The sequence below is a fragment of the Ptychodera flava genome, chromosome 15 (genome assembly GCF_041260155.1).
Source record: "Ptychodera flava strain L36383 chromosome 15, AS_Pfla_20210202, whole genome shotgun sequence".
Classification (NCBI taxonomy): domain Eukaryota; kingdom Metazoa; phylum Hemichordata; class Enteropneusta; family Ptychoderidae; genus Ptychodera; species Ptychodera flava.
The window spans coordinates 39,177,220-39,204,918 of NC_091942.1; the positions used below are offsets into that span (position 1 = coordinate 39,177,220).

The following is a 27,699-nucleotide window of genomic DNA, read 5'->3' on the forward strand; positions in this document are numbered from 1 at the left end:
GTACCCCGGCTTCTTTTATTTTTTTTACCCTGGCCGTAAACAGATGGAATGAGTAGGTCTGAGCTTATACGCTTGATGATGTGTAATCGTCATGAAAATTATACTTTTGACTCAGATATTCATTTTCCCGCGGCAGGTAATACTGGCAACTCCATTTTATTTTTTTTCGGCAGCCCCTCCGACGGCTGCTCTCTTGTCCCTCAGAGCATGCAGAGGGCATGCTAGACTCTCCACAGTCGCTGTGCCTTGTTTTGTGCGCGACTGTCCGTTTTTGCAAGTATATGAATATTCAAAAGGGTAGTGATGTCAAAACAAACACCTATCTAACTTGGCGGAGAGAATATATTACTAGTAGCTGGTAGACTTTTATTTTTCATTTTTATTTTATTTGGCTATGGTACTTGTCATTTGTTTTTTGATTAACGGATGTGTGGAGTTCTATAAAGTAACCGGATTAGGCAGAAATCCGACCGGTCGCTTGTAAGAATATCCAGACCCTGGGATTCGCGTCGCGTCTCTGAAGGGCGCGCGCGTGTTCCAACAGGGAAGAACGCGAATCGCAGGGTCTCTGCCAGACTAGCATGCAAATAGCACAGTGGAACAGTCCAGCGCGATGTATTTCCGGGTTACATTGGCAATCAATCATGGCAGAATCGGGACTTACGATTTTCGTGGAAGGTTTCGTCGTTTTCTTCCAAATACTGTTCTACCTGCTAAGGTCGGTGCTTTTATGGCTTATTCCGACAAGACATAAAGATTTAACAGAAGAAATCGTCCTGATAACTGGTGGAGGAAGGGGCATTGGCCGCGCGCTTGCAATAGAGTTTGCGAAACAGGGTGCTAGAAAGGTTAGTATTACCACTACCAGTACGTACACTGCACTGCACTATGCATGCTATGTACTATGCTGCAGTACAGTAGCTCGAGGTTTTGCCTCGGTATTTGGGTCTGGTTTTGCCGTCCGACCCAAATACCCAGGCAAAACCTCGAGCTACTGTACTGCACTATGCATGCTATGTACTATGTATACTATGTAGTAGCTGGTACACCACCTCCAGGTTTCATGGCCGCATGGCATGGTACCCTTGTCACTTTGCACAGCGACAGGCCGACACCGTCCTGGAGAGCAGAGATAACGAACAAAGTGACCTGCATATAATTCCATTTACGCACCAAATAAAAACCGGTTTTCATCACACCTTTTGTGACCTCTGCACCGACGCCCGGTGATTCGCATGCGTACAAACTGACTCGCTTTGTTTCGTGTGTTCAGAACTGACATTCATTCAGTTATTTTCATGTCAGTATTACAGCTTTCTACCCGCCTGTCAAGTCTGTTTTAGAGTCTATACAGACAGAGCACAGCCCCTCCTGCCTGGACTGGACAGAGCAACAAACCTGTGTAAGACCACAGACACCACCACTGTAGTTGTTAGCGCTTAGTGTAATAGAAAGGGGATACCAGATACCCTATATATAGGGGAAATTTGGGTACGTTCCCAGAAAGTGCGGCCTGAAAGGGTTAAAAGCGGTATGGTATCAAAGAAATTATGAAAATTGACAGCAGAGCTGTATTTGCTGCTTGACCCCTTGTGTACTTCCTCTGACTTTTGTTTGATATATGGAATATCTGGAACTTTGGGAAACTCAACAAAGAATCATAGTGTCTGATCACAGATCACTCGGTTCAAGTTTATCTATTTATAAGAAAACAGATGAATACAGAAAAGTTAACAGACAAAAACAAAACAAAGACTGATGACAACTGTATAATGAAAGCACCCACATTTTGAAAGTGTTTTCCTGAAGGTTTTTTGAAATTTCAATGTAACTTTGCGCCGCATAACTTGATTTACGTACGTCTTAAACTTTTAATAGTTGCGCCAGCGGCTTACTGACTACGCATGTGCAGCTTCGTAATAACTATGCAAGCAACTGGAAGTGTACCCAAATAAATTCATGGGCGCTGCCATGTTTTTTGAGTGCTTGTAAAGAAATAAATAGGAAACGTGAAGTATTATTTATTTACACTGTATTATTAAAATATATCACAGCAAATACCTGGTAACTATTACTCTCTACCTCGTCATTGATATAAGATATCGTTAATATCATGTCTGAAAAATCGAAAACGAGAGAAAACTGTCCAGCATATGAACGAGGACAAACACTGAAAATGCTGGAAATGAATATTAGTCAATAACTGTATCAATAACTGGTTACAAAAATTTCAAGTTTTTAGACTGAACGCTGATTTCCACCTTGCAATTGGAAGTTTTGCAGTACAGTAAGTCATTGCAATGATAATGATGGCACAATATGATCCTTATAAACAATGGGTAGTTATCATGGTAAAAATTGCAAATTTTTGTTCAACTTTTTGACAGATTTGACAGAAAATCTATACCTGCAGGGTCTGAAATATGTGTGTAAACTGTTTTCATCAGAGGGTAAAGTGGCCATAGCGGTCGTGCAAACGTATATAGCAAGTAACAAGTAATTCTATTTTATCCTTTACTATTACTAATCATGAATCAATACATATAAAATTTCTAATCTTAACCCCAGGCGCAATACCAAGGGCTGAGCTCTATATGATATTATGAGGAAAAGAGTTTTAATTCTTGTATCTAAAAATATGAAAACGTCCTAGTGATATATGTATATATATTTGGTTTAAGCTTACTGATCTGGTGACTTTATTGAATTCATAAAACCAAAAATGTTTTCTGAGAAGTCATGTATTATGTGTGTTCAACTATTTTATGGGGATTTTTTGAGATTTTTTGACATGTTGTTGATTTCACATCATGTTATTCATCACTAGAACAATCTAAATTGTTTGTTTTTGGTCTCACAATAGAAAAGTAGTAAAATAATAATAATCATAATCATATTGTTTAAGTAGGGCTTTCAATAAAAACTGAGTTGTTCAGTAGTTTGTAAAGGCACTGTCCTTCCAAGAATAGGGACCATGGTACAGACCTGCAGAATGCATTTTATGTAGATCCAAGTGATCAGTGGGTATTTAATATGAAAGGATTACCTGCAAGGACACATTATTGTGTGGTGTTTTTTCTCATAGAAATTTTAGACTTGTCCGGAATATGTTGTACATATTGAATTCAAATACTTGAACTATTCTGAAAAAGTTTTCAGGCCTCACTAAGTTATGAGAAAAATTCATGAGGAATAATGTGCAAAAGATTTTTTGCATTAACAGGTGTACATGTATGTTTATGTTTTGAGTTATGGCTCTGCCAGTGCATCAGCCATACGCAGTTGCATCCAAGACATGTCTTGAGTTGACCGATTTGTTACAAACTTTGCACAAGAATAATACCTTATGACATACACATGCAGGGTAATTTACTTTTATTAAATGTGGGGATATAGGTCTGGTGCCTTTTGAATATTGATAGGTATGGGATTATGAAGTTTCCCAAACTTTTTGGATGAACTTTAACCTATTCTAAGGTTTCTCAAGAAAATTAGGGGCTATAGTATAGGTTAGATGCACTGTGATTAAAGATAATTATGTGACCAAAATCTTTTTTTTGGATGATGTTGCCTGACCTTTGATCTTTTCAGTATCTCAGCAACTACAGTGGCTACAGGTTTTTGCTCCTGTTCCTTGTGAATAGGACCAACTTTTTTGCCAAGTTTTGAATGACCTTGAATGACCTTTAACCTACTTTACGGTATTTCTGCATCTGTAGGGGCTAAAGGCTATTTGCCTTTTGATTATTGGTCAGTATTGGACTAACTAACTTTCCAAACTTTTCAGATGACCTTTGATGATCTTACACTTTCTTTAACATATATCACGAATGACAGGGACTGTGTTTTTTTTCTGATGCATAACATTAAGTAGGACACAAAAATTCTTTCCTAAATGTTTTAGATGAATTTGCATGATCTATGACCAACTTCATTGTATCTAAGAAACTTGGACCACAGATTTCATTTCTTGTGATAATGGTATGCATCAACGCATTTTTTTTTCAACCTGTATTAATGACCTTGTATGACCTTTATCCTTCTTCAGTGTATCTCAGGAACTACAGGGATAAGGATTGCTACTCTCTGGTTTCCTTTAACCAATTTGTAGAAGTGCTTGGCCCTGTGAAGCTGCTTGCAGCCTTAATTTTGTCAAACCCTGGGTACACTGAGAGGTGTGCTAGGTGTAAGTAAACTGAGATGGGAGGACCTCCAAGTAAAGCGCACACACTAGTGCACAAGTCTCTCGAATCAGTAGGGGTAATTTGCTTAATCTAATAATGCAGCTAATACAGAACTAAAGTTGCATGTTTCGCCAATTTATGTAAATGCTAATGCATTCAATCAAAAGTTCATATACAGTAAGTATGTAAGCTGCTGGTAATGTCTGAAAACAATGTAACTGTAAACTATAACTGCTAAACTACATGACTAAAGTGCCCAACAAAAAGTCTTACTTCCTTTGATCACTTGGCAAGCCCAAGCAAGTTTCCCTGCGAGAGTTTCCAGCTAGCAGCGGCTAGCCTGCTTCTTAGCAGAAAAAGTATACAATAAATTTTGTGGCTCATTGAGCTTCTGCTGCGTCAATTTCAAAGTAAGATTGACTGTGTGAATCTCAATACCCAGAAAGGTCAAGGATTGGGAGGGGCATTCTACCTTTTTTCCATGCAATCCTAAAACGCATGTGTCTGAACAGTTTGAGGAGAGAGTGTTGAGGGCTTCAAGGTAAGAATGATCATATTTAGGGGCAACGATAAGGACATCATCTAAATAAACACCCATAACATGAAAACCCCTGCAAGCCATCATACGTTGAACACTTTGCTTAAGTCAATGAAAGATACTGCAAGTATGAAATACACACTTTGGGTAAAATTAAAGATGGCGGTGTATCGCGATCGTGGCAGCAAGTTTTGCAGCCTTACACTTGAAGTTCGTTAAAAAGTCATAGGAGATGGTGAAGTAAATTAGTTAAGAGTCGTCAAGCCATGAATTTTACTGAAGAAATGGCATAATGTTTGCCTGAACTTTAATACGGTACGCGCGCGATCTGCAGAAATACTGATTCAGACCGTACATGTTTTGCACGGTGGACGTGGGACCTCTTCGAGTTGTTTTCTGAATGTTTGTAGTAGTATTAAACCGACAAAATAACAAAAACTATGGTAGTAAAAAGTTAAATCTGGCATGTGCCGATAAAGTATTTAACTCCGAAGAGAATGCGTATGCAATCATATTGCTTTGTTGTGAGTGGCCGACTTCTCCTGGCCGACTTCTCCCACTGGCGGAGTTGGTCGGCACCGGCGCTGGCTGAGTTCGCAACTGGCTGACTTCTCCGGTTACCAATTGGGCACCTTCATCAGTAATGTGAAAACCATGTTTTATGCCATCAAGAAGAAAGAGAGCATCTGGATGGTTTTGGCGCTCATGCTGCCAAACGGGATAATTCAGAGCGAAGTCTTTATACAATTCTGGTCCCTGTATCATGGAGCTAGTACCGAATAAGAATAGAATTGCGGTACCGGTAAACTCCTATATTGCAAACATAGTTATGGAGCTGTGCACAACTTTCCAAATTCCAACACAGAAACCATATCTCCCGCCCGAGGTATGGTTATTCAAAAACGCCTACCGCAATTTCACAAGTTGGCAAGCATTAGCAGTTCAAACCATACCGTCTCCTACCCAGTCTGCGAAAGCTGAACTTCACGTGCTACACGATTTCCGTAGATCGGACCGCTATCGATAGTCACGACGGCAGCCGACTTGAAACAGCCGCCATTTTCTGTATGGCTTATAGGGGAGAGTACCTTTGTCCAATAGAAAGGTAGATTTCATAGCGAAAGTAGACTCAGCAGCGAAGCCTTACCATTATGAGTGTAGACAAATATTTATGTATAGTACAAGATCACTGATTGGCAAACACTGGAAGATTCCATTTAGGAGGGACTGCTAAAGTCAAAGCTAGACCCAGTGATAACTTTGGATCGCGCGGTGTGAGTTTCGTGTGTAGAAAAGCTTTGTTGTGCACCAACAAATTGCATCTACATGTATATTAACACTGTCAAAGTTCAGATCCTTTGAAATTGCACTAGACAAAATCGAGGTGTAAATGTGCCGCATTGTAGAACAAAAACATAAAGAGGACAATTTACAGGACATTGAAACAATGAATGTCGGTGAAAATGAAAAGATTTTACAAACTTTGGGACCCGTGTCATCAGCGTGGCGGCCTTCATGACAGCGTGGCGGGTGCGGCTATAGGCGTGGTGGCACCGCCATGCTAATTTATGCTGGGGAGAACATTGCTTTTGAATTTTCAAAATTATTAATTTTCAACTCTGCCTGACACATGTATGGCCCTGTACACATCAGTGTTATTGACTTTTCAACAAATGCTGAACTCTTGGCTGAACTCATGGGCGATGACTTGTTTTACTTTCAATGTATTTCTTACTCCCTTTGAGTGTACAGTGTCCAAAGGCATGCATGATGTCATATTGATACAAACTTTCTGTTGATTTATTTCTTGAAAAGTTGTAATTTCAGATTGCTTGGTCTTTTTAATGTACTGGTAACTGTATTTATTGGGAATCTTTTGGGATCATGATTGTGGATAGCGGGACTGTGATTTGTGTCACTTTTTTAGCTCCGCTGTCAGCGACGCGGAGCTTATCAAATCGGTTGATTTTCTGTCGTCGTCCGTCGTCGTCGTCCGTCAACAATTGCCTTCTCCTCTGAAACCGCAAGTCCAATTGCTTTGAAATTTTATATGCAGTTCACTTGGGGTGACCTCACTTAAGTTTGTACAAATCGTGGTGAAATTTGACTATTTGTATTTTTGGGGTATTTTTTTGTGTTTTTGGTAAAAAAATTTTCTCCTCTGAAACCTCGTGTCCGATTGCTTTGAAATTTGATATGCAGTTTACTTAGGGTGACTTCAGTCAGATTTGTACAAATCGTCGTGAAATTTGCATATTTGTATTTTTAAGGCAATTTTTGTCATTTTTGGTAAAAAAATCTTTAAACATCTTCTTCTTCAAAACTACCAGTCAGATAGCTTTGATATTTGGTACATATGTCCCTAGAGATGATCTTTTTGAGATTTGTTCAAATTGTGCAGAAATATGCAAATTTGCATTTTTAAAGCAATTTTTGCCATTTTTGGTCAAAAAATGTATTTCTCAAAAACTACTGGTCTGATAGCTTTGAAATTTGGTGTACAGGTTTCTATAGATGAACTAAGTAATATATATTGAATTTCTGATGAAATCTGTAATTTTGTATTTTTTGGGCAATTTTTGCCATTTTTGGTCAAAAAATGTGTATTTTCAAAACTACTCATCTGATAGCTTTGAAATTTGGTATACAGGTTCCTACAGATGAACTGAATGATATTTATTGAAATTATGATGAAATCTGCAATTTTGTATTTTTGGGGCAATTTTTGCCATTTTTGGTCAAAAATGTGTATTTCCAAAGCTACTCATCTGATAGCTTTGAAATTTGGTCTACAGGTTTCTATAGATGAATTAAATGATATTTATTGAAATTATGATGAAATCTGCAATTTTGAATTTTTGGGGCAATTTTTCCATTTTTGGTCAAAAAATGTGTTTCTCAAAAAGTACTGGTCTAAATGCTTTGAAATTTGGTATACAGGTTTCTATTGATGGACTTAATTTGATCTTTTGAAATTATGATGAAATCTGCAATTATTGTTTTTGGGGGCAATTGTTGCCATTTTTGGTCAGAAAATTTTATTCTCAAAAAACTATTCATCAGATAGCTTTGGTTGACATGTTCATAGGGATGATCCGATGTGATATATTCAAAGTATGATGAAATCTTCAATTATGTATTTTTGCAGCTATTTTAGCCACTTTTTTCTGGCCACTGCATTGAGCTATCAAAGATTTTCACCTTCTTCATCAACATGTGTCAAAAATAGTTTTTCTCTACATAAACACAGCGGAGCTATATTGGCCGCTGGGTCGCTTGTTTTTAGTATAAATTAAGTTGTCATTTGTTGAACAGCAAGTTTGTTATGTGTTGTATGCTGGGTCTATTCTCTGCTTACTGATATGACAGGTGTAATGCATGAATGTTTAGTGTTTACAAGACACATGCTTTTGAAAAGATGGTTATTTAGGTATTTACAGTTTGATACTTTTAAAAACTTTTGTGTATAATTAAGCATGGAATTCATGTCTTTCCTCTTTGACATGAGAAAGACAATCTTCATAACAGGGTCATTACAGAGCTGTAACTGTTGCTGTAATTTGATGATGTTTTTCACTATTTTTGTTTTGTACGTCAACTACAGACTTGCTCTTCTTCACAAAGCATCTTTAGATGCATAGTTTCCAACTTTTCTATTGATCCTGTACAGGTATATGTGTAGACTGAGTTGTTATTGTTGACAAATGAATTCTATTGTGAATTAATATTCAAATGTCAACAATAACATCACATTTTACTTGAATAGAGGTTGTGTTGACATGTCAATAAGCTCTTACTGTTGACATACAAAACAAAAGTGAGAAAAAAATCATCAAAAGTTACAGCTACTGTCCCTCTAAATAAAGAATGAATCCTTGGTTACAGATAGTGCTATGGGGTAGAACTGCAGAGCCAATGTTGACAGTGGCCAATGAAGTAGCTCCCTATGGAACAGAGTGTTTCTTGTACGTATGTGATGTAAATAAACAAGATGAAATCTATCAGCAAGCTAGGAAAGTCCAGAAAGAAGTAGGCAATGTTACAATTTTAGGTAAGTAATAGATAATGAAATGGATCAAATACTAAAGTACTACATATCAAAAGTGAAGTGACAAATGCGATATTTTTTTAAAAGTACTGAAAATTGGATTTTCTGAGATTACAATGGAAAGTTTTCTGTCAGAAAGACTTAAATTATAAGCCCAGTAGGATTGTTTGATGTACATGAACATGTTATGGAAATCTCAAGATACTAAAAGACTAAGACATGATCTTTGATATTAAGATATTGCACAGATAGTCAATGCTGTAAAAGGATTTGTAAGACTTTTAACATTTTATTGCAATAGATCTATGATTTCACTGCATCAGTTGCCCCACTTGTGACCAGACATGCAGTTGTTAAAGGTACATGTAGAGAACTTAAACCCAAGGAACAATTTATCCTTTATCAATACAAGGCAATTTGCTATAATAATTTGCAGGATTTTTAACTGCTTTATCTCTTAACAAGTTGACTAACTGTACATGACTTTCAAAGGAGAACGCAGGACTAAAATCAGATAAACTGTCAATGTCTGTCACAACCACTATAATATGAGAACCAGGGATTTATGACTACCACTTTAAATGTGAAAAGGGACACTGATGGGAGCTGCAGTTTATGTGTCTGCAAAATCTTTACCAGCAGTGATCATGATCAGGGCTCGAAATTAACTTTTTACATTGGTAGTCCACTTGGGCTACCATTTTCTGAAGTTGGTAGCCCAGTGACAATGGCTGGTAGTCCATGAATATTTTAGTTTAGAGATACTGAGCTCGTCCCAGTATGAGCCCCTGGTTCAGCAACACAAAACAGCAGTAAAACTAGGGACTTCTACTCGAGAAACCCCATGTTATGTGTCACGAATGCTTAATTTATGCTTATTTTTGTACATTTGTAACACTTTCTATCACTTTCTAAATCAGCTTATACATGCAAAGAAATTGTAACTTTAGTAAAGAAAAACAGATAAAAATATTCTCATGATCTTTATGAACTTGTTACACCCGAGTCTCTCTATACAGAACGTAATACATTGATACTGATTGACAACCATAGATAAAAGACAGCGAAACTCAGCCAGGATTTCCAAGCTTAACTGACACAGTGTTTTATATTACTATTTCAAATCAAACTGATTACACAATCTCTTGATAGAGAAGTGAAAGTTTTGTGAAATTTCAGCATCAAAACCCCAAAACTTGACACAAGTACGTCTTGTATGCTGCCGATCAACAGCATAGTGTGAACTGGCATGCAAAGACTGCACACTGAAAAGCAACTCAACATGCTAGTATCAAACGCTCTGCATCTTGTGAAAACAACAACATAGCAGTGAAAATTGTTATAGTCACCAGAAAAAACTCTTTGCAGATGAAAGGATAATTGCTTCAAACAAATGAAACTACATGTTGACTGCATTTAGCTCGTCCAAAAGTGACGGACATCGCACGCCAAGTATTTCATGTCCCAGGCTTTGTTAGTCTGTGTGGGCTACCATTTCATGGACTTTGGTAGTCCCAGGGAAAAGTTGGTACTCTGTGGACGCAGGACTACCGCTAATTTGGAGCCCTGATGATGTTCTGTCAATTAAATATTCACACCTGATTTGTACCTCAGTAAAACAACTCAAGCAAAGGGGCTTCATTAAAACTAAAGAGAAGTAATAAAACCATATTTCAAAAGAGGATTTGGTATAGGCATACTGGCATTTATGAGGGTTCCCCATGCTATATTCATTAACAAGATATCAATGCAGTCATATCAGGGGACATTAGAAATGGTACCAGGGTTCCCAAACCACATACCTATGATCAAAAACCTTATAGCAAAAATGAAGTATGTTACAAGATCTCTGAACATGGTAGAATTATTAAAAACCTTGACCAAACAACCCGTACCTCTGATCAATACAATAACACTGTGTATTGAACAGTTGTCATTGCTACCTTTTAACAATTGACATTTTTGGCCAAAGCATGCTTTTGATTGACAGCTGCAGGACATTGATCAATGTAATGACCCATTTCCATGCTTTAAAGATGGCAGATTAACAATATGTCTCTGAAAATGTTGGTATATTTGGCCAAAATGTGAATTTTCCCCAACAGCTGTGGGCTCTGTATATTCACCGATTTTTTATTTTTTTTATGGTCAACTTTTCTGTGGTTTTTCGTAAAACCCTGTCAATCATGTTGCTTCAAGCCGCTCAAAGGAGGAATAGAATGTCCATCAAGATAGATATACCTGTGAGACAATTAGCAAGGCAAATGGCAAAAAGTCCGGCGGGGACTTACAGATTGGGTCCCGTCCGTCCGTCTGTCCGTCCGTCTGTCCATCATCAACAGTTTCTCAGACACTGCTGAACCAATTGGCACAAAGGCATAGCACTATGACCTACAGATGCACATCGATTTATTTTGCGATACCATTCAATATGGCCGCAAGGTGGCCATATTTTTGCGATTTTTCATGTCTTTGAATATTAACTCAAACATCCGTGGATTGATTTTGTTCAAACTTGAGACAAAAGGAAAGCACTATGATCTACATGTGCATGTCAATTTATTTAGCGATACGATCGAATATGGCCACGAGGCGGCCTTTTTTTTGCGATTTTTCATGTCTTTGAACCATAACTCAAACATCCATGTACTGATTTTGTTCAAACTTGGCACATAGGCAAAGCACTATGACCTTGATATGCACGTCAAGTTATTTTGCGAAACGATTGAATATGGCCGTGAGGCAGCCACATTTTTTGTGATTTTTTCATGTCATTGAACCATAACTCAAATGGGTCATTCATTGAACATTCCACAAATAACTTTAGTTTGCAAATCATAGGCGTCATGCAATTTGCATCAAGGTCATTCCACAGCAACCAAGACACCAAAGATTATAACCAAGCAGACAAGCAGTGACTGTGTCATCAACGATGACTTGTTGAGAATGTGCTAATCGCAGGCAGTATCTGAATAACTTCACAACATTTAGATATATATATGATAGAAGGAGGGTCCATACACTTTGCACAAAAACAAGGCAGCCACATACAACTTCATCCCAAAACATTTCTGCAAAATCAACTCGTTCTGCACAACTTCGCCCCAAGTAACACCTCACATCAAAACCACTTCCCTCCAAGTGACAGCTCATCCCCAAACCACAATTGGGTACAGATTTTACAGGTAACATGGATGCATTACTGTGTCAAGACATTTTTGGCTACCATGAACATTTTATTCTCTCAAAACTCATGAACGGCAGCATTAGATAAACTGTGCCCTTAAAACCACATTCACATGTACATAGCCCCAGTAGTAATCGTGTAGTGAAAGTGTTTGGTTATGGCAATGCTGTCAGGTTTGTGACAGTTGGGGCCAAGTGACTCTTGGCGCCAAGAGATTTTTGTACAAGGTTTTTTTGTGTGAAATGGTATGGATCGAGGTGGTGTGGCTTCATTTTTAGTCCCCATGGACACCGTCCGGGGGGACTTATAGGTTTGGTGCGTGCGTGTGTGCGTGCGTGCGTGTGTCCATCTGTCCGTCCGTTCACGCAGATATCTCAGAGATGCCTGGAGCGATTTCATTCAAACTTGGTACAAGGATTACTTCATATGTCATACATATGCATGTCAATTTGTTTTGTGATACGATCCAATATGGCCGCCAGGCAGCCATTTTATTACGATATTTTCATGTACATAGCCATAACTCAGACATGTTTCAACCAATTTTATTCAAAGTTGGTACAAGGACATTGACCAATGTCATAAATATGCATGTCAATTTGTTTTGTGATACAATCCAATATGGCTGCTGTTCGGCCATTTTATTATGATTTTTTCATGTACAGAGCCATAACTCAGACATGTTTCAACTGATTTTATTCAAAGTTGGTACAAGGACATTGACCAATGTCATAGATATGCATGTCAATTTGTTTTGGGATACGATCGAATATGGCTGCTGTGTGGCCATTTTGTTACGATTTTTTCATGTACAGAGCCATAACTCAGGCATATCTCAACCAATTTCATTCAAAGTTGGTACAAGGACATTAACCTTTGACATACACATGCACGTCAATTTGTTTAATGATATGATCCAATATGGCCGCTAGGCAGCCATTTTATTACAATGTTTTCATGTCCTTAGCCAAAACTCGGGCACATCTCAACCGATTTTATTCACCGATTTTATTCAAACTTAGTACAAGGACATTGACCTATATCATATATATGCACATTGATTTGTTTTGTGATACGATCCAATATGGCCGTCGTGTGGCCATTTTTTAATGATTTTTTCATGTCCGGAACCATAACTCAGACATGTATCAAGCGCTTTAATTCAAAGTTTGTACAAGGACATTGACTTATGTTATACATATGTGTGTCCATTTGTTTCACGATATGGTACAATATGGCCACATGGTGGCAATTTTGTTATGGTTTTTTCATGTCGAGAGCCATAACTCTGGCAAGTCTCAACTGATTTTATTCAAAGTTGGTACATGGACATTGACTTGTGTCATACATATACGTGTTGATTTTTATCACAACTGGAAGTTGTGATATAGAGGTGGTTTCAACCGGTGTTTGATGTCGTCCATTTCCGTAAACGACAAAAGTCAAAAACTGCTGAACAGACTGCGTTGATATTTGGTACCGATACATAGACTGGTTCCAAGGTTCCAATTCGGAAAAATGGAGCCAAACGGAGCGGAGGTTATATAGTTTTGGGAAATTTCTAACCCCCCTTTTTAACTAATTGATTTTAGGGTCTTTCATATATGTAGTTTTGGAATGTACACCAATCCTGCATTGTGGACTGTTTTATGAGTTGTGGAACAGAAATGAGGTTTTGATGAATGTTAGAAATATGCAGGATGGCTGATTCAAAGTATAAGAGATTTCTATGCTCTTTTGGGTATCAAAAGCAATAAAAAAAACATATTTCATAGTTTAGATTCTCACTTTTGAGATGACCCTAAGCATTTGTTATGTAACATCCTTGAGTCAATATACAGACTTTGACATTCCTGAGATTAAGTATCCATGACCTCACATGTTACAGTCTTTCACTACCATGGTATGGCCCAAACCCATTGTTATCAATGGTGAGTGTGGACCTGTCTACAGGAAATTGGGGTGAACAGGTTAGACAATGCCATGACAAGTTGCAAGGTAGCACCAGCATAGAGTCCTACGCATGTCCATGTATTCTCACAGGAAATTACAGGGAAAAAATTATTTGAGAAGTTTCTCTCCTTTAAATAGAAGTATATAACAATTTAAACCTGTCATGGATGGATTGCTCTCAATGATCTGAAACACAGTTATTGCCCATTAGCAACAAATCTATAGCAAGATTTATGTAAAGTTCATGAACTTATCCAGGTATTAGACAAAGATGACCATGACTTTGCTACTTTTCAACATTTATTTCATTCAGATTTCCTCAGCTTAGTGTATAATTTTGTAATCTTAATTACTGTCAACTTAGCTTTACTAACTTATTCTAACCTCATATTCTTACACTACTGTTATACCTTATAACCACAAAATTTCAAGAGATGCATATATGATTGTCACTTAAAGGCGGAGCCTCCCTTTAAAAGGACGCCAAGGTATGGCGGCGTTCACTGTGTAAGTGGACACCAAACAGGCAACACGCGGGCACACGCTCCAGAAAATGCCACTTTTTAGTTTTCCCCGGCCGCAAAAACACAGACAGACTGCCAAGTGGTCAGCGTGAAGTTGCTGCCGATCGAACTCTGTGGTTGTATTCAAAGTTTAACGCGACTGGAAGACAATTTTTTAGGAAATTCGAGCGTTTGTGGTGGGGAATCAGTGACCGTTGGCGATTTGAACCGACCGTCAATCAAAAGCTTGCATAAACTCTGTTTGCAGGATTAGCAAAATGTGACAAAAGGTTGAGATCAGTTTGTGTAATTAATGTTATAGAAATCAAACATCATCTGGCCATGTGTTTGACTGGGAGGAGAACTCCACTAATGCGAGAACCTGGGATTGAAAAGTGCGGCTTTAACAAACAATTTACAAATATGTCTTCTGCTGTTTTCTCCATATACATATACATGTCCCTTTTCTCATAAAAATGGGCTTAAAATCGCAATGTGAAAAATAGTCTTTCAGCTGTATGTTGCTCATTGACTTGGTGGTCTGTCTAATTAAGTCTCCACGGACACCGTCCGGGGGGACTTATAGGTTTGGTCATGTCTGTGTGTGCGTGCCTGCGTCCGTGTGTGCATCCGTCCGTCTGTTCACGCAGATATCTCAGACATGCCCAGGTCAATTTCTTTCAAACTTTGCACATACAGATGCACGTCGATTTGGCCATGTTAGAGGACTTTTTAGTTTACACCACCATAGACTACCATGTATAAGTCAGCTGTCTATAGAATCCCATGTATAAGGCCAAGTAAAATAAAAATTTAGTTTGTCATCATATTCATATTGCAAAAAGGATTCAGCGACACAGTTTTTAGTCCCCATGGATGAAGTCCAGGGCCTTATAGATTGGGTCATGTCCCTCCGTTCACGCAGATATATAAAATATTTTGACAAAATCTCCCGTGACCTCGGTGACCTTTGACCTCAAATATACATATTTGTCCATAACTCAGTAACCACAAGTGCTACACCCTTCATATATGGTATGATGGGACACCTTATGACGCCACATATTGTACCTCATTAATTATGTGCATATCTAATTTTGAGCGAGCCAATAGAGCTAGGTCTGATTTTTGGTATATAGGGATGACTTAGCAATTCATTTTTTTGACAAAATGTCACATGACCTCAGTGAGATTTGACCTGAAATATACATATTTGCCATAACTCAGTAACCACAAGTGCTACACCCTTCATATATGGTATGATGGGACACGGCATGAGGCCACATATTGTACCTCATTAATTATGAGTAGTTTCACAATGTGCCAGTTGTGATCAAGTGCCATTGGCGCTATTTTTTAAACAGTAAGAATATCGCTTTGGGCGGTGATTTTGTTATGATTTTCTCATGCACAGAGCCATAACTCAGACATATTTCCACCAGTATCATTCAAAGTTGGTACAAGGACATTGACCTATTTCATACATATGCTCGTCAATTTGTTTCACATCATGTAGCAGTATCATGACAATTATTGAAGTTTCGTAATAAGGCTGATATGTCAAGAAATACTGCATCAAATTTCATGAAACTTTGTACAGATTTTAAGCTCACATTGCTTTAACAGTGAAAAAGACATTTATCGGTGTCATGTTAATTAATTTGTAATTGCATATGTAATGACCTTTCCTAATTAGAGTGATATATCCACAAATAGAGAGTCAAATTTAACCCTTTTCCTGAAACTTGATACAGATATTGATCTCAGAGTGTTGTAAATACTGCATCAAACTTTATGAAATATGGTACCGGTGATAATCTGTTAGTGTTATGGTAGTATGCAAAAATATTTTGCAACATCCTGTCGATTACTTCCTAGTTGACTCATTTAATGACCTTGAGGATGGTGGCCTACGTTGGTTATATGTTTTCATCACCATGGAACTCATTCTTGGCCATTGAGCGCCATCTGTATCAAAGTATTTTTATCACAGACCTAATTAATGAAGAGGACTCTATCCTCTTTGAGGACTTGTAATCAAAGTACCCATTAACAAGTGGGACTGTGTCATCAACGATGACTTGTTTGTGAAGTCTCTGGCAACTGGATAGAGGTTAGTAATGAGTAAGGTACTTGTGTACCAAAAGCTGTCTATTGTTATCTTGATTTCACTAATTGAATGTTCATATTAGGTAAGTAGCCACCTGCAGAACATTAGGCCAGACAATGCCTTGGATCACTATATCTCATCTTCTTAGCTTGCCTTCCATAATCCATGGAGAATTGTGTGTATAGCTTGGACAATTTTGAATTGTAAATATTTGAGTATGACATTAGCCTAGATGACAGTGATTAAGTTGATTTATTCTTACATTTGTTTTGTAAATACTTCACAGTTAACAATGCTGGGATAGTTACAAGTAACACAACACTTATTGACAGCAAAGATGATGACATCATCAAGACTATTCAAACTAACATGTTAGGTTACATTTGGGTAAGTCATGGATAATGATCATTGTGTAAAGTGAATATTGTGCACAAGTAAATTGATATTTTGATCAGAAGTATGATTTAATATATTAGACTCGGTGATATGACACATGTACCTAAATGTGTCTATAGGTAAGTGTTCTGCTCATCAAATCTAGGTACAGCAAACAAATCTAGGTACAACAAACTCTATCAGAATGCAATACTGCAGTAGTTGTCTGATTTCTATATCATTTTTAACAAATGAAAGCTGCAGTGACTTATTAACCAATTATAGCTGTCCAATGTGAATCGTAGTTTTGCAAGTACTGTGGCTGGTATTACTCTCTTTAAGCTAGTGAAAGTGAATAAGTTTACATCTAAAAAGTGATCATTCATGAAAGATAAGAAATATAGTGAGAAGATCAAAACAATCCATCATATGCAAATTCCAGTATAACCAAAGGAGGCTATTAGCATCACTTTGCACTTTGTAAATCATCTCATGATCTAAAGTACTCTCTCAATGCCATGAAATCTTATCATTGTTGGAATGACTCCTCACATGTTTACTATTGGTGATTGCTTACAATTCATACACAAGTGATGTTACCATGAGAACATAAACTCAATCTAGCTGTATTCAATATTGACTCTGTACAACAATGTACTTTCAATAGTATGAATGTATGATTAATGTTATTTCTCTGCAGACAACAAAGGCTTTCTTGCCAGCTATGATGGATAATAACCATGGACATTTAGTTACCATGAGTTCATTACTTGCAGTCCAGGCTATTCCAGGTGCCGGAGCTTATTCTGCTAGTAAGGTAAGTTAAGTTAGTGTAACTTATTATATCTCTTGAGCTACATTCCTGTGTACTGCTATGGGAAAAAGTGCCCTCACATTTGTGCAACTGTTGGCCATATTAACCCAGGCACACTTTGTCTAAAGATTGGCAAACTCATGCCTTTCTACCTTCATTCTGTTACTACAGCGTGCACTGCTACCCTAGCTCATTCTGGTTAATATTTACTGCTGCTTTCATTCTAGTTACTACACGCATTGCTACCCTCATTCTGGTTACTACAGCACACACTGCTACCCTCCTGGTTACTACAGCACACATTGCTACCCTAGCTCATTCTGTTTAATACATTTACTGCTGCTTTCATTCTGGTTACTACACGCACTGCTACCCTCATTCTGGTTACTACAGCACACACTGCTACCCTCCTGGTTACTACAGCACACATTGCTACCCTAGCTCATTCTGGTTAATACATTTACTGCTGCTTTCATTCTGGTTACTACACGCACTGCTACCCTCATTCTGGTTACTACAGCACACACTGCTACCCTCCTGGTTACTACAGCACACATTGCTACCCTAGCTCATTCTGGTTAATACATTTACTGCTGCTTTCATTCTGGTTACTACACGCACTGCTACCCTCATTCTGGTTACTACAGCACACACTACTACCCTCCTGGTTACTACAGCACGCACTGCTACCCTAGCTCATTCTGGTTAATACATTTACTGCTGCTTTCTTTCTGCTTACTACATGCACTGCTACCCTCATTCTGGTTACTACACGCACTGCTACCCTCCTGGTTACTACAGCACGCACTGCTACCCTCGCTCATTCTGGTTAATACATTACTGCTGCTTTTATTCTGGTTACTACACGCACTGCTACCCTCATTCTGGTTACTACAGCACACACTACTACCCTCCTGGTTACTACAGCAAGCACTGCTACCCTAGCTCATTCTGGTTAATACATTTACTGCAGCTTTCTTTCTGCTTACTACATGCACTGCTACCCTCATTCTGGTTACTACACGCACTGCTACCCTCATTCTGGTTACTACAGCACACATTGCTACCCTAGCTCATTCTGGTTAATACATTTACTGCTGCTTTCATTCTGGTTACTACAGGCACTGCTACCCTCATTCTGGTTACTACAGCACACACTACTACCCTCCTGGTTACTACAGCACGCACTGCTACCCTAGCTCATTCTGGTTAATACATTTACTGCTGCTTTCTTTCTGCTTACTACATGCACTGCTACCCTCATTCTGGTTACTACAGCACACACTGCTACCCTCCTGGTTACTACAGCACGCACTGCTGCCCTAGCTCATTCTGGTTAATACATTTACTGCTGCTTTCATTCTGGTTACTACACGCACTGCTACTTACCTGCATACAAACCGTAGGAAATGCAAATTACGGCTCTCTGTTCTAATTGTATTGTTGCCAGTGATTGCATCTCCAAAATGGTTTCAAAGTTGATCACATAATATAACTGTTTGTTAATCAAACATTTCTGATGATCATATCTCGTTTCATATTCAATACGATAATTTACACAATGCAGTTGCCCTTCTTACAATTGTACGCATCAATTTCTTCCTCATTCTCTGTTGGCACAAAGTTGCTTTGAGAGTCCTACAGACTAAGAAATGATGTCATTATATCAATCCATGACAGACTTTGGCCATAGCTTTTCAACATAATCAAAGCCATTTTAGATACATTTTTGATAGTGCATGCATTTTTATCATTAAAACAAAGAAGACTAATATTTTAACAAGATATTTATTATGCTATAAGTACATGATAAAAAATTTTTGGCCCTGATAGAGGTACTTTTGAACTCAGTCGTATGGCATAGGGGCCCTTTCCCACTTAGCCCTTTGACTGTATTAAACCTATGACATCAAAATCTGTATCAGGGCCATAAAGATAATACCATTAGGACTTTCTTGGTGAGAAGAGTTATGCATGGTACATTCAGAAATAGTTTGGTCAGAATTAAGGTAGATGTATTGTATATACAGAATTGCTCATTCTCGCGAGCCAGAGCATAATTTTCGCTCCGCTGACCTATGCAAAAATCAAGCTCTGGCAGATTACGGTAGGAAACTGCGGAAGTGTGAATGGGGGTATATTCATGAGAATATGTCATCAGAGTTAGCCAATCACAAATCTGTTTTACAAAGTCATGTCGGGTCGTACACCACAGACAAGGTCCTTATTGTCTGTGTGTACACGATCAAACTTTCAGGCTCTGAGATCCTCTGGTTCCGTTCCATCTCTTCATATATATATAGCATTAAATCTGACAACTTTCAAAATTTTGACAGTTTTTCTGTCATGATTGAGAGCAGCGGCAACACCGTGTGAATACTACTATAGCTTCGGTATGAACAAAAGAGAGACGTCGGCCTGCAGCGAACCCGGCCTGGTCCCACTTCAATGTCGTTCCCAGACGCGTATATTTGTACGCACCTGGCTGAACTGCAAACCCATGGAACAAACTAAATCTCTTGGTTTGATTCCGTTGTTAGCGTAACTTTTGTGATGAATTAATGAAACATAATCGGACTTGAACAACTGTACACTTTGCCGAGGACTGTGATTTTGGCTGTATAGACGATCAGGAGCCTAGCGCACATTTGTATAGCGGAGTAGATGCACTAGCTCGAATGAAAGGGCCCAAGTACTATTCATACGTTTCTAGCTCCATGTATACCTACAGCACGATAAGAAAGCTTTCAGTGTGAACCTAAATGAAGTGATCAATACATAAACGTTTATACATAACTTGTAGTATAAAGGAAATTTATAATCAATAGTTTTGACCAACGGGTTTTACACAGGTGTTGTTCTATGCTTGGTCGGTAACTATGCATAGGGAGGCGTGGGGCTGCCGGCTGCTCAAGTTATGCGATACCCTTCAATATAATGCTTGTGAAACACGATGGGGACGGCCTGCCTGGTAGCATACAGACTTGCCACCACTGGTCCTCATGCAAAGAAACCCGTCTTTTCCTTGTAAAATAATTATTAATGATGTCTGTTTGGTGTGAATAGAGCAGTTGAGTCCAAAAACATTACACATTTACACATTGCGCATTCTTCGTCAACAGTGAGCGTGGTGCGGTGGTGAGCACCAAGATCAGCCACGTTATTGTGTATTGCCAATTACAATAATTTATAAGACCTACTTTCTGATTGGCACGTTCAGCCAGCGCTTGAAACCATTGAAACCAGTGATAGATCTGCAAATGTCTGCATTGTCAACCACAGCCTCTTAACAGGTAGCGCTAAGCTGTTGCTGTAAAGAGGCGCGTGGTTTACAACAATGGAAATTGCTTTGATGAGTGTACTTGAATTCTGTGTCGTCATATGTATCAGTCTGTCCTTACATTTCACAGTAGTTGGGTAATTTAAGAAAGCAAACGGGTAATTTAAGAAAGCAACGGGTGGACTGCGAGGGAGCGAAGCGACCGAGCAGCGAGTGAGCGTAGCGAATGAGGGGGGGAGAGCAACGAGACGAGAGGGGGGTGTCCCCCTCTCGCAAGGTGAAAAATGAAATTTTGGAGTGGAAATGGTGTTCTCTGGTGGCATTTGAGGTGACATTTAGCTGAGACTGAAACAGTACTTTTGTTGTGTGTCTTAGACGTGGCTCACATACAACAAAACAAACAAACATGATTTTGTTTTGTTTGTATTATTTATGACACACTTATGGTTTTATTTGCAGTGAAGATGTAACATTTAATATTAAATCACCCACTGTCTGCTCATTTCATTGCTCATTTCCCATTCTTCATTACCACATTGTTGTTTCCCCAAAACCATGCATCAAACTCATTCTATTCTAATCAAAACACATTCGCTTTTGTTAAGAAAAACATCGGTAAGATAATTCACTGTAACAGTGTTCGCATTTACGAAAAAAAATGCGTATATAGAAAACTCATAACAATGATAAATGCGTAGAGAGTCGATCCAATGCATAATGATATTACGCATTGGATTGAGTCTCTACGCATTTTTTCATTGTTATGAGTTTTCTATACGCAAACGATAATAGTAAAATGTTTGCGAAAGCACTCTCCGCGACTGAGCTTAGGCGACAACCAGACGAGATGAGTGCCCGCTTGACTTTAAATTTGTTGCAACATTTCTGGCAATCACTCATTTTATGTGGAAAGTTTCGGATTCTGTGAGTGTAGTCTGAAAAATCGGCATCGTCGAGTCAGAGGCACGTTACCATGTCAGCTGTGCCTATGAACTTATTACGTCGCTAGCTAATTTTCAGGCGAGCGATACTTTCTGAAACTTATGACACAAAGTGGGTGATTGACAGAAATGTTGCAACAAATTAAATGCAAACGTAACCGCGCACGATCATCGCTGTCCCAAATTTGATCAAAGCAGATATGCAGCAAGGCGTCGGAAGGAAACAACTCTATTTTCTTTCAAATTTGCTCCACGAGTCCGTGAAAAAAATATTCAGAGGGTGACTCCATCGAAATACACTATCGGGCAACCCAACATGGAGAGGCGCAGTGGAATTGAACCCATGCCGGAATCCACGACGTATTGTCCTGTTGTCTTAAGCAACAGGGGATCAGCGCCACGGTGAAGCCGTGAACCGTGACGATGATGCGCCGGTCGGCAACACACATGCCTGTGACCGTGGATTCTAGTACGTAAAATAATCAATGAAAAAATACCAATTCAAATAAACAGTTGCTTCTAAAAAAATCAGTTCTAGCTCGTTTTTTTTAAATCTAGAAAATGCGTCGGTATTGCTCTGAGAATAACTTGATTTGTTGAGAAGATCATACTCGTAGTGACCGAGACGTTGGCAGCCAGCGTGGCGGCGGAAAACAAGCTGCAGTCTCATGAACTTCGAATCGTCGATCAAAATCACATCTTTTCGGCGCTTTTTTCTCGCAAATTCAGCGAAATTGAAGTTTTTCATACACAAACTCAATATATTTTTGGAATCAAGTATACCTTTCGAACGAGCTTTCTTCGGGGAAAAAATATTCCATCGGCAAGGTGGCAGTGGCCGACACCACATTTCTTTTGACACCATCATTAAAAATGACCTAAGATGACCTTCATACGTGGAGGGACGGTGTACTAATCAAAACAATTACACTGCTCGTAGCAAAGACAACACCATAGGCGCCTCCATCAGCCAATCACACTATTTAACAAATAAAAGATCGGGCTCAAAGAGCTAGCCACAAACGGGTATTTAGAAACTGTTTTATGTTTGTGCAGTTCCATGCGGGGAAAGGGGTCGCGAAACTGCTAATCGTACGTGTGCCGTCTAACAGCTGGCAGTGCAATCCCGAAATTACAGGTCTATAAAAATAATCTAATGACGTTCAAAGTAGCCGGGAAAAAATGCAAAACAGCTGGATTATTTACCCGGCACCCGGCTTCTAAGGACAACACTGCATATGTATCAGTCTGTTTGTACATTTATATCAATTGTCAGGAGAAAAAGAGCATGTAAAATGCTGGCAGTGAATTAACAATGATTTGTTACAGTGAAGTAGATGCTTTACCATTAAATTTGAAGAGATTACATTGTGTCCATGTGATACGTGTTTGGCATTGCAGGCTGCTAATGTTGGATTTGCAGAATCACTAGCTCAAGAAATTCAATCCCAGAGTAGAAATGCAGTGTATAGTACAGTGGTGCTTCCATATGTGGTCCAAACTGGTATGTTTCAAGGAATCTCAACAAGGTAATTGTGAACAATTTTACATGTAGTTAGAAGTACCATAGACTAAGGAGAGGGGTTCCCCCTTTACTGTCTATGGAAGTACTGTACACTCCTAAATAAATACTGGCAAATACCGGTGGACAGCCTGCCATCAACATGTCATCGTGACCTAAAGTTGAATTATAACACAAGTGTCACAGAAGAAGAAAGTTAACCTTTGTTATTGCATATGATTAAACTCTGAGCTACACTACAAAGTGATTAGGTTTGTGTGTCTGCTTTACAATACTGTTATTGATTTCAAAGTCACTGTATGAAACTTTCAATCATGGAGTTTCAAAAGTGGGGCTGTTGTTATAACTGAGAGCTTCACAGTTAGTAGATTTTCAAATATGAAAATCAGAAGTGTATCTATCAACGATAAAATGTGTGGTTTTCAAAAAAATTTGTGACATAGTTTGGAAGGTCAGATATCAATGTAATGGGGACACACAGGGCACTCCTGCGTAAACCACATTATTGTTGCTCATGTTAATAGTTCAGCACACTTGACCTTTAAACACAACTGATCTGTCTTTGACATTCAACCTGAGGTCACAGTTGAATAGTGATTGCAAATTTTCTACAGAGGACAAACATGAATTTGTGATAAATAGTGATCAACTTTAATTTGACTTTGTTCACAGCTATCAGTTTGTTAGTGTGGTTTAATATTGTGCATTTACAGAAAGTGGTCAAAATATCTCAGTTCCTATTATCAAAATAACATGTAATAAATATCTCAGTTCCCTTCTAAGCACCAACATTAATATATTGCAACAACAAAACACAACAGTTGAATGGCTCATCAACCAACAGTCAGCCTCCGAGAAGGGCAGCATGACAAAATAAAATGTTTTCGCTAAATGTGTCTTTGAATGACAAGCATAATATTCTCCAGTTAAATATGATTAAACCACATCCCCTTCTGGTATTTTTACAGGTTTAATTTGATATTTCCAACTCTAACTCCAGAGTATGTTGCTCAGAAAACAGTAAATGCTGTGAGAAAGAATCAACAGTTCTTGATGATACCTCGTATCATGTATTTAACTATGATCCTAAAAAGGTAAAGAATATTTCCTATCATCTCACACTGCTTGAACTGAGTTTGAACAAGGAAAGTAACCAATAAAAAAAGTTTTCTGATAATTATGGGAAATGAAGCAAAAAAAAAAAGAAAGAAAGTAAGTTAATGCCATGTACAAAAGGAAACCGCAGTCAGTCTTTTTGCATGGATACTTCAGATGGGATCACTGGCATTTTATGATAAGCTGGAATGCACCTTAGGAACAGATATTCAGATACTTTTGATTGTTTTTACAGTATTCCTATAGCCTACTGCCTTTATAGGCTCATTTTGATGCTTTAAACTTACAGTAATTTCAAATGTTGGTTAACCCTTTCAGGCTTGACTTTCTGGTAACTTACCAGAGCAAGCCCAATATATAGGGGTTTAGTTAGCAAAGGTTTAAGTCTTTGACTTTAAGGCAAGTAGTACCTTAAGCGACGTGCACGTACCAGTCACATGCTAGGTTCTTTTGTTGTGTTGCATTCAAATATTCAAATGTTGTGGTGTCTTGTCATAGTTCCACAAATGTGGATGTGCACCAAATGGCTATAAGTACAGTTTATGGTTTCACATGGTATATTGATCTAATATCTCTGCTGAAAGTATATAGAGTGACTGGCAAACTTGCAATATTTTTGCCAAGATGAATCCAGTTTCAGGAATTCATATTTTAATGCCTGACTTTTTCAATTGATGTTGTTTGCAGTATTCTACCACATGAAACTTGGAAAGTTGTGATGGAAACTACTGGCTCTCTTTACTCAATGGAAACATTTGTTGGTCACAATGGATTCCCAAAGAACACAGAAAATGGAGAAACAGGGAACATGGATTCATAAGATGAATCAACCTCAAAGATTCTGCTTTAATGTGTATCTGCCTTATGTGCCTGACATGCAAAATCAATGACAGTGTCATGTAAAAAGTACTACTTGGATATTTGTCTGGATTACATTTTATGTTAAAATTTACATGAATTGCGCTCCAAGGGAGACAATTTCAGGAACTCATCATGTACTCACTCAGTGATATCAGCTGTCATTAGGCCAAGAAAAATAAAAAGTTTGTTTCTCATCCTTGTGCGCATCAATTCAGACCCGCCACGTCAACCTTTTTTTTTTTGCGCATGAGGAAATAAAGTGGGGAAAAAACAGAAAAAATATGCGACCATAGTGCATAACACAGTGCTTTATAAAACAGAACTGTAAACAAAATAATTGACACTTACATTCCGTTCAGAACTGTACACATATGTCACTATTATATTAAGCTGTCAAAACTGTGCATTGCTGCACTTAAAGTCAAACTGCAGCAATGTTGCTACAGTGTATACAAAAATACTAAAGCAACACTGCTGTGCATTTATCTCTGCATGCATTCCTATTTTGCTTTCATGTTTTGTGCACGTACTTGTTGGTTGAAGAATAAAAAAAAATTGAGAGAAAAAACCTGCATCACCGCATCATTTTTGCAATATGTATAGAATGAGAAACAAACTATTTATTCTTCTTGGCCTCACAGGATTTATTTTTTGTGATTTGATAGTTTACATTGAAACTGTGCTGAGGAGGTTACATATGGTATAAGTAATGAATGTTTTTTTTCAAATGAAGATCATATTTGTTGTTATCACTGGGTGATAAAAATTAATAACTTTTCTTTAATGCAACAGATAAAAGAAATCCAATTTGAATGGGTGAGACTCTGATGTGATTTAGGGAAATCTTAATTTTGTATCATAAATGATGTCAGCTGAACTGCCTTCTATACATTGTATTATTTGATATTTCTCATCGAAAATGTTCTGAGGTTATATAGAATGGTATGAAGTAATGAACATTTTTATTTCAAACAAAGACAGTTATTTAATATGATCACTGGATGATATTGAATTATTTATAATTTTCTTTGAGACAAAAGGAAAAAGACATATGTTTTGCCTTATGGAAATCTTTATTTTGAATCATAAACAGAACAATATCAGCTGAACTGTTTTCAATAAATTGCTGCATTTTTCTTGTTAGAGCAACGCTGGATAGAAATAGTTCACAATGATGCCTTACATTTCAGATAGGAAAATCTCTGAAGATGTGTCTTGATTTTAATTTAAACAATAATTACCTGAATAAAAGATTTACATTACTTGTGTTTTTTTATGTTGAGATATTTCACTGTACAACTATTAGCAATGTGAAATTTAAACTTTTTTATCACCAAAATCAGATCTCATTGGCATATTCAACAGCCAGACTCCCTCACAGCCCTTTTTCACTACATTCAAGTCATAAATGGCTGTTCACATACTCCTCAATAAATAAACCAAGCATTGTATAGTTCAAGTTGGCTTAACCAATGAGGCATGCAATAAGGTGCTAAACTGAGAACATATTAATACATGGAAGAGAAGACGAACAGTGTAGTAAACAAGGTACCCTGAGAGTGTCTGAGAACTTGGATTATCTTTGATATTCTATTTTTGTAACACTCTTAATGTGTGCAAAAGTCCTTTACGTTTCTTTTCCTGGCCTGGAAAGATATCAAAGATTACAAGAAGAAACAAAAAGTGTAATACTAACTTCTAGATACCCAAAATGTAGCTTTGTCAAAGAAAATTTAAAGCTTAGAATCTTTCTGAATTGTATTTCTGTCATGCATGGAAAGCCTGTTTTCCTTCAGTAACATTAAAATACATCACATATTGAAACATATCTATACACTGACTTACTGGTACATTTATACTATAAATTCTGTGCAAACATTGTGTGGCTATAGCCAGCATAGCTATGGTAATACCAAGGCTGGACATGGTCATAGCCAGCTGTGTTGGGGTACAAATGAAGTTTTTAGCTCACATTTGGTTATACCAATGTGAGTTTATCGTATAAGCTGAAGTCGATGGCATCTGTATGTATGTGTGTATGTATGTATGTATGTATGTCAACATCAGAAACACACAAACTGCTGCACGTTTCAGCTTGGTATTTGGTGTGTGGATGCATCCTGGGCTATAGATGGGATTTTCAAATGAAGTCTGCATCGCCAAAATTATGCAAATGAGCTTACAAACTGTGAAAATGGTCAAGAATTAATAACTCAAGAACTGCTGTTTTGATTGCTTTGAAAATTTGTGTGCAAGTACCTTAGGTG

General features: G+C 38.0%; 1 protein-coding gene across 1 annotated transcript; it reads left to right on the forward strand.

The window, feature by feature from the left end:
• The first annotated feature begins 506 nt into the window (after positions 1-506).
• LOC139152151 (short-chain dehydrogenase/reductase 3-like) lies at positions 507-27,260 on the forward strand. The gene is made up of 7 exons (XM_070725255.1): positions 507-848; positions 8,608-8,773; positions 16,810-16,910; positions 17,599-17,715; positions 23,335-23,462; positions 24,424-24,549; positions 25,259-27,260. The coding sequence occupies exons 1-7, from the start codon at positions 582-584 to the stop codon at positions 25,389-25,391; spliced, it is 1,038 nt and encodes a 345-aa protein (XP_070581356.1). The 5' UTR covers positions 507-581; the 3' UTR covers positions 25,392-27,260.
• The last annotated feature ends 439 nt before the right edge of the window (positions 27,261-27,699 follow it).

Bases quoted from the DNA above. Each gene is read 5' to 3' on its own strand.
- LOC139152151 (XM_070725255.1), top strand. From the start codon at position 582: ATGCAAATAGCACAGTGGAACAGTCCAGCGCGATGTATTTCCGGGTTA. The intron at 8,774-16,809 runs GTAAGTAATAGA...AATACTTCACAG, and splicing joins AGGCAATGTTACAATTTTAG to TTAACAATGCTGGGATAGTT. The intron at 16,911-17,598 runs GTAAGTCATGGA...ATTTCTCTGCAG, and splicing joins ACATGTTAGGTTACATTTGG to ACAACAAAGGCTTTCTTGCC.